General features: G+C 36.5%; 2 protein-coding genes across 3 annotated transcripts; one reads left to right on the top strand and one right to left on the bottom strand.

Moving 5' to 3' along the window:
• The first annotated feature begins 406 nt into the window (after positions 1–406).
• LOC112747741 (transcription factor bHLH121-like) lies at positions 407–3,350 on the top strand. The gene is made up of 5 exons (XM_025795930.3): positions 407–1,681; positions 1,751–1,878; positions 2,015–2,142; positions 2,219–2,689; positions 2,771–3,350. The coding sequence occupies exons 1-5, from the start codon at positions 1,398–1,400 to the stop codon at positions 2,921–2,923; spliced, it is 1,164 nt and encodes a 387-aa protein (XP_025651715.2). The 5' UTR covers positions 407–1,397; the 3' UTR covers positions 2,924–3,350.
• Positions 3,351–4,110: 760 nt separating this feature from the next.
• LOC112747740 (calcium-dependent protein kinase 28-like) lies at positions 4,111–9,587 on the bottom strand. 2 transcript variants are annotated; one of them, XM_025795929.3, is made up of 12 exons: positions 8,700–9,587; positions 7,845–7,975; positions 7,600–7,641; positions 7,294–7,405; positions 7,136–7,214; positions 6,849–7,018; positions 6,610–6,736; positions 5,708–5,823; positions 5,513–5,620; positions 5,325–5,387; positions 4,942–5,115; positions 4,111–4,700 (listed from the first exon to the last, which is right to left on the bottom strand). In XM_025795929.3, the coding sequence occupies exons 1-12, from the start codon at positions 9,138–9,140 to the stop codon at positions 4,548–4,550; spliced, it is 1,716 nt and encodes a 571-aa protein (XP_025651714.1). In that variant the 5' UTR covers positions 9,141–9,587; the 3' UTR covers positions 4,111–4,547. The 2 variants fall into 2 exon arrangements, with proteins under 2 accessions (XP_025651714.1, XP_025651713.1); XM_025795928.3 differs by having other exon boundaries at positions 7,294–7,471; positions 8,700–9,387.
• Between the last annotated feature and the right edge of the window lie 916 nt (positions 9,588–10,503).

The raw sequence follows: 10,503 nt of genomic DNA on the forward strand, positions 1-10,503 counted from the left end.
TTTCTAATTTTTTTTAAATAAAAAGTTCCACAGAATAAGATGGAGTATCAACGTCTCAACAGAAAAGTACTAAATTGATAAAATAAACTAATTCATAATCATCTTCGACAAAAATCATCAACAATCCAAAAGATCAAATATCACTCCACTCTTTATAACTCTTAATCAACCTGTTAACTACTCCTATAACACCTGATTCTTGATTCCTGAAAATTTTGTCATTCTTTTTTAACCAAATGCTCCAAATGATGATATAAGATACTTTCTATATCCAAGGCTAGACTCAAATTCCCAAACATTTTAATTAAGAGACCAGTTGATGAGCCACCATAACCATACCCTGTCCAAGTGATTTTGCATCTCTGATATGCACTTACTAAGTAGTTCAAGCAGTACTATTTCTTTTGTTTTTATTTTATTTTATGTTTCTGGTCATATGGGTTCATATGCCACTGAACCTGGATATACCCAATTCCATAACTGGATACACCTTTGGAAGGACCAACTTCAACACCGCATTGTATTTTGTCATGGAAGAATCAACACCACTTTAAGAAGCCTTGCAGCCCACTCCAGAAATAAAAAAAAGCCATACAGCAAGTAGTACTATTTTTTTATTAGACTGGACTTTGGTGTTAGTTAATGGAAAATGGAAGAAGGCTTGCCCCTACACTGGGATGAGCCCAAATTCATTTGATGAGCCCAAGTGTATGGTGGTCTGACAAGCGGGTGCAATGCCTGTCTAAGCCCATCTTATTTGTTCCATGTTCCATCCTACTTTGAATTGGTAGCTGAATATGGAAGCACCTCATATTATAGCTTCACCAAATACTATTTTCTAATTTATACTCCGAGATTGTTCACAATATATTATCGTGAGTAAGATAATGCACTTACTATTCGCTGGATTTGGAAGCTTGTAAAAATTAAAGGAACATATAAACCATATCACTATCGTATAGATGGAGGTTGGACATTTTCGTTTTTTAAGAGGGGAAGGGAGTTTAGAGGAGATGGCAGTTTTAATATTTTGAACCAATAATTAAAAATTTAATTTAATAATGACTAAAAACAGGAGCACCAAAAGTATATTAAAGGATTCTACAATCTTATAAAAATTTAATTAGCTATTTCGTAATATATTGCTTATTATCAAGACATGTAGTAATTCATTACTCTTAAATGAAATTTTAAATAGATGCAGTATTTATGATATTATAATAGTATAGCACAGAAGGCATCCTATAACAATAGCAGTTTGCATCGGAATGCAACTGAAAATATTAAAGTATTATTTTGGTGTATAGTTGTGATGATAACACGAGAGAATCGAGTGAAATGATCCAAAAATATATATAAAATAAAACAAAAAAAAGAAAGGTAAAAAGAGAGGATATATGTATATTGGTGTTTGTGATATTATGAATATGAATGCACTAATAAGTAAGGTGGCTCGTGGATGGCACAAGTTTGATGCGCGTGTTCTCTTCTCTCTTTCTCTCTCTCCAACTGCAGCCAGATTCAGATTTCTGAGAGGGATTACTCCGCCTTCATTCATGGATCACTGGAATTTCTCCAAACCCCCATCCCTTCCGCAAGATTCACCCTCCGCTTCTCCCTCTCCTCCTCCTCCTCCTCCTCCTCCTCCACCTCCTGCCCTCCCGTCCAACCGATCCCACAGGTTCCCTCTCTATCTCTCTCAATTCTTGCTTTTGTGTTTGTGAAGTCATTAATTTAATTGAATTTGCAGAGAAAAGGGGCAAGCGGAACCACCGCAGGATCCAGCTGTCGCCGCAAGGAAAGTTCAGAAGGCTGACCGCGAGAAACTCCGCCGTGATCGATTAAACGACCACTTCCACGATTTGGCCAACACTTTAGGTCTCTCTCTCTCTCTCTCTCTCTCTCTCTCTCTCTCTCTCTCTCTCTACTTCATGATTACAATCATTTTGTTTGCATCATTCATTCTCATAATTGTTGTGATTCGGATATTTATTTTGCTCCTCTCATAATGTAGATCCTGATAGGCCAAGGAACGACAAGGCAACCATCCTCACTGATACAATTCAAATGCTTAAAGATTTAACTGCCGAAGTTAATAGGTTGAAAACCGAGCATAAAGCGCTTTCTGATGAGTCCCGCGAGGTATGCTTCTTATTGTTTCTCTCAGAATACCCTGCTTTGCTTGTTGCTTATTCATTCTTGAATTTGGTGCTCACAGCTAATGCAAGAGAAGAATGAACTCAGGGAAGAGAAGGCGTCCTTGAAATCGGATATAGAAAACCTTAATTCCCAGTATCAGCAGAGGGCCAGAATGATGTTCCCATGGACTGCAATCGACCACTCTGTCGTAATGGCACCACCACCTTATTCATATCCGGTTCCTATACCTATCCCTCCTGCTCCTGTTCCAATTCACCCAACTCTTCAACCCTTTCCTTATTTTGGAAATCAAAACCCTCCTCACATTCCTACTCCTTGTTCAACATATGTTCCATTCTCTGCTCCAATTAATGCCGCGCTTGACTTACCCTCAGCTCAGTATGCTTCTGCATCTCATGTTCCCGCCCAAAAGGATTGTCGGAGCAAGTCACCACCTCATAGGAGAATCACTGATGCAGACAGATGTAGCGAGACTCATGATGTGGCTACGGAGCTTGAACTTAAGATGCCTGGATCATCAACACAGGAGGTAGTAGCTAGGTCTAAAAATTTGAATAACCACATTTGTTTTGTTGTTCAAACTTTTGAGCCTCCATTTTGTTTTCTATAGGAATCTTCTTCCGGGGGAACGAAGAAGGTCAAGCATTCAGGGAGGAAGGATAGAGCCGTTGCAGAAGGGAGTGCTTCAAGCCGGTATTCAACGTCTCATGGACTTCAAGATAGCTCCAACAGTGTGGGTGACATCCCAAAGGCTGATAGTTGACAATGGATATGGATCCTTGTAAACATTTTATCTCATTGCAAAGGTCAGATATATGTTTAGCAGTAGCCAAATTGATAGTGGTTCTATTTGGCAAAAAGGTTATACCATTTATGAGGCAAAATGATGAATGGAACAGTTCTTCCCATGAGTCATGACAACAGAAAGTGGAGCTTGGGATCTTGCTGACTTTATTTTCCTCTGCCACTATGGACCACCAAAAGTTGATTCTTATTCCTCATGTATCTGTTCCACAGGTTTTAGATTAAGAAAGGGATCGGATTCCCGTTATATACGGTTCAGAATGTGCACACTGACCTATAATTTCATTAATTTGAGCCATTTGAACCTAAGAACTTCGTAACCCATGTAAATATAGATTAGCATGTGCATACTTGTCAACTTAGTTAATGTAAATTTTTAGTGTTAACTTTTCCTCTCTCTGTTATAAGTTCTCCACTCATTTTTTTTTTTTAATTTCACAGGGTTTAGGGGATACCCGGGTAATACTTACTTGTTCAATGAGAATGCTACTATGTAGGAAATTGAACTCGACATAGGTCACTGGAATTTGATTGAATGATGAGGGGTTTGGGTAAGCATATTTTACATGAGATGAGATGTCATTGCCTTTTGCAATTGGAATACTAAAATGGAAGGATAAAGCTAAGAAGGAAGTGGAAATCATGAAAAATGTGAATGGATTTTTTCGGTTATAAAATTTACTTGATCATGTCAAGTGTGAATTTTCATTATCGGTTGGACACTCTTGTTATGCTATGTTAGGGTTTACAATGTAATTAACGTGAAAATTTACTTCATGACTAATTGCCTAATTATACCAAGCCCGTTTAGACTGAGATTAAATCAACCAGCAAATCATTTTCAGTACTGAAAACAAGACTAACAATATTTTCAACTTTTTAATTCGTGAAAACTTTTGATAAACATGTCATATCGACGCATGATATTTGACAAGCCATCAACGTCCTTAGGCGAATGCGTCAAATCTTGCTTCCGAAGACTTTGAACTGATAATAACGGTCGTCAGTCTAAAATGGTGAGGAACACAAAAGGGGGCTGACTGTAAATTTTACGTGAGCTTTATACCCTATAGGCCAGAGATAATTAGGCAGTATGACAACAAATCTGATAAATTATACAAATACATTAGTATATTACAAATCAAATAATCAAAATAATAGTCAATATAATTTCTTTTGACTATTAATGCAAGGATAATTACCCTTTTTTTGTAGTAAGATTTTCGTTTTCAGTTACACAGTACATTATGGTACAAGTTACAAGCACAGAAGTGATATACACTGATTAAAATGTGGTACTCGAAGCCAATCCATGCAGGGTCTCCATAAACTCTATTTAAATACCTCTTGTGACAGCCCTCCAATTTTTTTTCGTATAACATACACTTTTGCAGAAATACCATGGTCATTATATAACTGGAGTCTTTAGAGTATCATAGAATGGTGAGAGCAAAATGTGCAGAATATTCATAGTTACATACATATCTTAAAGGCTTCAGCACAATCTGCACAAGAGATAAATCTTGGAACAACTCCACCACTCTCACACCCTTAAACATTTGCAGCTTCTAAAACACTTCAATCTACATCTTGCGCCGATGGGGGCTGGTCACTTGTTGAGAACTAATGCTTGCAGTTCTGAGAAGTCTTCGGAATTCCGATAGGCTGATTTTCCCATCCTTGTCAATATCAGCTTCCTCAAGCAATGGATCAATGGAGCCCCTCAAGCCGGTATGCTGAAACATAGAAAATGTAAAAATGGTAAATATTAGATGCACCAAATACGTATGCAACCTTAAAAGCAGACAGATGTGAAAGGAAAGCAAGATTAGAAAGAAGAGCTTAAACACTTCCCCTCAGATAAAGAAAATAAATGGAGAGAAAGGATGGGAATATCTGAGTTTGTTACAGGAAAGAGAAGATATAAGGAGCGAATTTATCATGTTTGGGGAGCTTGGGTAAGGAGACAAGACCAACCATTCTAAGTTCATCCGGAGTAATATATCCATCCTTATCTATGTCGAATTTCTCAAAGGCAGCTCGTGACCGTTGATGCCATTTCTCAGAGTTGTGTTCCTCCAATTGATGTACATGTAATGCAGCCGCCACAAATTCAGTGAAATCGACTAACCCATCTGTGTTGCTATCTATCTGCGAGCACACAAAGCAGCGATTTAAACGCTTTTACAAGGCAAAAGATATGCATTGATCGACGTGCCAAAAGCAGAGTACAATAAAAAGAAGCTATAGTGAACAAAAATGATTAAAGGAAGCCATAAATATTGCCATTGGAAAAAAGGCAATAAATATCATTAAGTACCAAAGGAACTGCATGAGTTCAAAGGATCACCAATACTCACCGCTTGCAATATCTCTAATACACGTGATTCCTTCAACTTCCAAGGGAGATCTTTAGCAAGAGCCTGCACAAAATCATCCCTTTAGACCAAAGCAGGGAAACTATATTGAATGTGTTAATTAATCACCAATAGATAAGTGATGCGGTTGGGTTTCAGATAGTAAGAAGATCAATTGATTAATGGGCTACCTGTCTCATCTCTTCTAAGCTAATGGAACCATTTTTGTCAACATCTATTGCATCAAACTGATCTTTTAGATCAGATATCTCTTCTTCATCAAGTGTGCTAGCCAATGCCTGCAAGATAATCAAGTAATGAATGAAATGGATGAAAACAAGTTCCTGCCTTGTAGCATGCAGTGTTTGATTAATTTGTTTCTTTACCCTTAGCGCAAATTGTTTCAATCGACTATACTTCACAAATTGTCGCATGTTGTTTAGGACAGATATATCAATAGGCATCTCCAATGCCTCTCCTCCTTCTTTAACCCATGGATGTGCTAGAAATATCAAAATTAATCAAAAGTCAATATCTTTATACAGTTTACTTCTAAAAATGTTCTAATATGTAAAGGAAAACATCTATGACTATGTGTGCATGAGGCTCTCTGTTTATTAAACCGAGAAAAGTAGAAAACTCTACAAAACAAAAACATCCATTAAAAACAAGATTAATTTAGCAAACCCAGAATGGCCAAACAACTAATGTAGAGTTCCGCAGATCTAACCACTTGATCTGTAAGCATGTTTAGGCCACTTACACACTTATCATATTTTCAGGGTAATCTGCTACTACTGGTCCTATCATTACCTGTGGCTATTTTGATCTTCACTTTCAATATTTTACATATACATAACTTTTTGGTAGGATGATAATGTATTAAACATCCAATGGAACATTTTATTTTCCTAATCATTTGTCATCAAAAGAAAATCTTAAGATGAGGAACAGAAGATACTGAAAAATTTTACAAAGTCACCTCATGATGGCCAGTAAATTTGGCAATATGCATAGCTTCAATATTTGGTATTCTTAAAATTTTCAAATACTTCCATGAATCTTTTTACTATTTTCAAAAAAAGGGAGCAAGTCTCAAGACATTTAAATTCAGTAATAGCTTTCCAAACACTATAACTTTGGTACTTCAACTTTAAATATTACTGAAATCCCTAGCTTTCAGGCAGTTTTTCAGAATGAAAATCTGAAAAACTTTTTTTGACGGACAGGAAATTAGATAACAAAATAAACAAACAAGGGGGAAAAAATCAAACAATTGGATACATACATAGAGCCTGGGCAGCAGTTAATCTTGCTCGAGGATCCTTTACCAATAATTTCTTCACGAAATCTTTGGCAGCACTGCTTATGGATGGCCATGGTTTGCGGCGGAAATCAGGCTTGTTCCGTAAGACCTGTATGATATGGTTATTTATTATACACAAAGTTATTACAAAATTTCCTTTTATCAGAATCAGGTAGGCAATAAAAGTAAACAATTTATTCAAGTTCCTTGATGAACTATACCTCCTTGAAGATACCATCCTCGGTCTTATCCCAAAATGGGCGTCTACCACAGAGCAAAATGTATGTAATCACACCAATACTCCATACATCTGATTCAGGGCCCGACTTTCTTTTTAGCACTTCTGGTGCAACATAGTAAGCACTGCCCACAATATCTTGAAACCTCTTACCTGAAATTTGTTTTTGAGGGAACTAGAACTTTCAAATAAAGACAGCAAAACATATCCGATACAAAAGGGGATAAAAAGTAAAGAAAACAAATTATTGACATAAATATATTCTCTCACCAGGTTTTATGAAATCGGACAACCCAAAATCTGTAGCCTTTAGAGGTGAATCTTCTTTGGTAGACTTGAAAAGAAAGTTCTACATTCAAAGAAAGAAAAATCAATGTCTAGTTGCATGACTCCAAATTGCACAAACATACAAAATGACTTGACCATACCTCTGGTTTCATGTCCCGATGAACCAAACCGTGTAAATGACACTCAGCTGCAACCTTAAGCATCTGTCTTACAATCACTGCTGCATCTTTTTCAGTGTAACGGCTGTCCTTCCTGATTAAAGCGAAGGAATTCAAAGTAAGGTCCAATTCAACAGGTAAAAATGCTGAATACAGAGATCTAGCAGACAATAAAATTGGAATCATTAGTGATGCTCATTCTAAAGTTTGAGCACCCAAAGACATTCTGAAGAAAAATTTAGCCAGTTGGGGGAAAATAGTTCAGGTTCAAGATCAAACAATACTCACTTGGCCAATATCCGATCTAGCAGTTCTCCACCCTCGCATAACCTATGGCAATTCATTGTCAATAAATTCATTTTAGTAATAAGAATGACATACAGGTATACAGAAGAAGGGACAACAGAACGTAATCACAAGACATGATTTGAAAAGCCAGCTAAAAGAACATAAACCCAGAGAACATTACAATAATGCTTCTCAAAAGCAAATAAGCATGGAGAACAAAAGATACCCAAACAAGAGTAACTTACTCCATAACTATGTACACGTATGAATCATCCTCAAAAGCATTATAGAATTGGACCACGTTTTCATGGCCAGTAAGTTCTTTCAATATCTTGACCTCTCGCTTAACATCCTCAACAGCTATGGGTAGAACCATCTGCCATCAAATTCAAGGATTGATTCAGGAATGTGCGAGAACCCATATGAATACAAAGCAGGGGAAAAAAAAAAAGACAAGAAGCACTAAATAAAATGCAGTCGATGACAACTCAGAAACTTCAGACTCGTAGTTGACATCTATTTTAAGTTTTTAACCAAATGCCGACATCTACATCGTGTAACATTCTATATTACTTGGCATGCTTTTATAATTCACACCAGTTCTCTTACTACTATACATCAACTTTGTCAATACTTCCCCGAAAAAACAGAACCGAACAGAATGAGATTTGAAGCGAGAATCGAATTGATCAATAACTTAATGATACTTATAATAAAGAACGGAAATGCAGACACATGGCTTGCATAATAGGCACTAATATTGCCATAACTAGACAACCTTGTTATGTCTCAAAACCACAGATGCAATGGAAAAGTAGAAAACCACAGGGCAATGCAAACGGCCCTTATTTATTTATCTATATTATCTAATATGCCAGACAAATAAAGTTATCTCCAGAACCAAAACATTTAATACCTGTAGAATCGAATCACCATAATCAATCTTAACCCATTGACCAAAACAAAACCCACATAATCTGAACATGAATTCAATAAACCTCGAATTGAAATTGGCATCAATGGAACAAAGCACAAAGTAGAAAACTCAGCTGAAAAATGCAAAAAAGGAAAAGTGAAATGGAATGAAATAGCAGAATCACCTTGGCCTTCTCGAGCCTCTTGACGGCAACACGATCCCCATTGGCCTTATCAATACCGACATAGGTGTAACCGAATTGTCCATGACCCAAAAGCTTCCCCAGCGTGAATCTCTTGTCGAAATTCTTCTCGTAACCGAAATCCGTTCGCTTTCCGCACGGCACGTTCTTTCTCGTCGTCAACGTCGTCGTCTTCGGCTTCTCCTTCGGTTTCTGCGAATGATGATGATGATGACTATTCTTCTTTTCATCGTCCTTCCTCCGCTGACCGTTGTGGACGCTCGCCACTGTGGTGGTGGCCGCCGCCGGGTTGGTCACCGTTGCTTGAGTAATTGTATTCCGTTTCCGGTTCCGGTTTACGGTGGTCGCGGAGTTTCCGTTTCCATGGTGGTTGTTGTTGCTGTTGGAGCCACTGACCTTGGTGGATGAAAAGCAGATACCCATGATGGTGAAGACAGAGAAATGGTGATGGGTATGTTGGATCAAAAGAAAGATTGGATTTTTAACGTGTTAACCTTCATTGATGGATGGATAATGGGTGGTGGTGGTGACGACGGTGGCGGTGGTGGTGGTCGTCGTGGTGGTCAAAAGAGGCTTTTGAATGAATGCAGAAAGGAAAGGTAAGAGAAAGAGAAAGGAAGAATGGGTTTGGGTTTGGGTTTGGCAATTAGAAAGCTTTTTACTTTTCTTTGCGCAAAAACTAGTTTGCATAATAATTTGTAATTAGACATTATAATTTCTTTTTAATTTAATTCTTTACTCTCCAACTGTGTTTTCTTTGCTTTTATTTGTACCTATGCATTTTTTTTGTTATTTATATTTTTGGAACTCTCTCTTTTATTTTCTTTTGTTAGTTTAACTTCGCTTTATGGTATAAAACCAAATCTGTTTGGAGCCCTTAACAAAAAGAGTCCAGCTTTTATGTTAACATTATAGTTATATGGATAAAAATAATTCAATTTGAGATATATTAAATTTGAAAATTAACTAGTTATTTGTTTCTCTTAATTCTTTGAGACTGCTTAATCTTAGCCATAAAAGTATTGTTAGCACATTATAAAAGGAAATGACACAGCTTTGTATCATGCTATATTGAGGGGGGAAAAAATCAAAAATAGAGACAACCAAAAAATAAAAAAGAGTCAGATATTTATAAGTTAAAAGCGTTCCAAATATGCTAATATTGACCAAGTAGTCTTCAGTCTTGGAGATATTAAAAATTATTATGTCAATAATCAAACGACAGCCACATATAAAAGACATTAATAATTAATGTAGGGTGATCTTAAGTCTATACTCAGAGTCGCTACATTTTGTAACATTTTCTCCCTTTTTCTAAGGCTGACTAATTTTGCATATACGGACAAATTTTGAAGCACGTTACACAGTTAGACAAGTTTTGTTTCTTATAGTACATATAATAAATAATAATAATATATAGACAACACAGAAAGGGCCTTATTAGAAATGTTTGATTAAATTTCAATTTTATTGATGCATATGTGTTTCAATGATGAATAATCGCGTAATCAAGCTAAGTTACACCGGTATACGTAGTGCAAGAAGTTTAAGCAACTCTATGATCTTATATATGAAGAATTATATATGAGCACTGAGATTATTGTAGATATCTTATCATTTAAATCCTAAGTACGATATTACATCCCATTTGCTAGCTTATGGGAGGGAGAACCTAGTTTGGGTGCCTTTGATGCAAAAAAGGATGGATGCAAAATCAAGACATTATTAAGTTACTACGTTATTCAATAATAGATTATCTCGTTTCTTAAATTATAGTATCTAACGT

The sequence above is a fragment of the Arachis hypogaea genome, chromosome 15, assembly GCF_003086295.3.
Source record: "Arachis hypogaea cultivar Tifrunner chromosome 15, arahy.Tifrunner.gnm2.J5K5, whole genome shotgun sequence".
NCBI classification, from domain to species: domain Eukaryota; kingdom Viridiplantae; phylum Streptophyta; class Magnoliopsida; order Fabales; family Fabaceae; genus Arachis; species Arachis hypogaea.

Bases quoted from the DNA above. Each gene is read 5' to 3' on its own strand.
- LOC112747741 (XM_025795930.3), top strand. From the start codon at position 1,398: ATGTATATTGGTGTTTGTGATATTATGAATATGAATGCACTAATAAGT. The intron at 1,682-1,750 runs GTTCCCTCTCTA...TTGAATTTGCAG, and splicing joins CCGTCCAACCGATCCCACAG to AGAAAAGGGGCAAGCGGAAC. The intron at 1,879-2,014 runs GTCTCTCTCTCT...CTCATAATGTAG, and splicing joins CGATTTGGCCAACACTTTAG to ATCCTGATAGGCCAAGGAAC.
- LOC112747740 (XM_025795928.3), bottom strand. From the start codon at position 9,140: ATGGGTATCTGCTTTTCATCCACCAAGGTCAGTGGCTCCAACAGCAAC. The intron at 7,642-7,844 runs GTAAGTTACTCT...GAATTGCCATAG, and splicing joins TACGTGTACATAGTTATGGA to GTTATGCGAGGGTGGAGAAC. The intron at 5,116-5,324 runs GTGAGTATTGGT...GTGTGCTCGCAG, and splicing joins TATTAGAGATATTGCAAGCG to ATAGATAGCAACACAGATGG.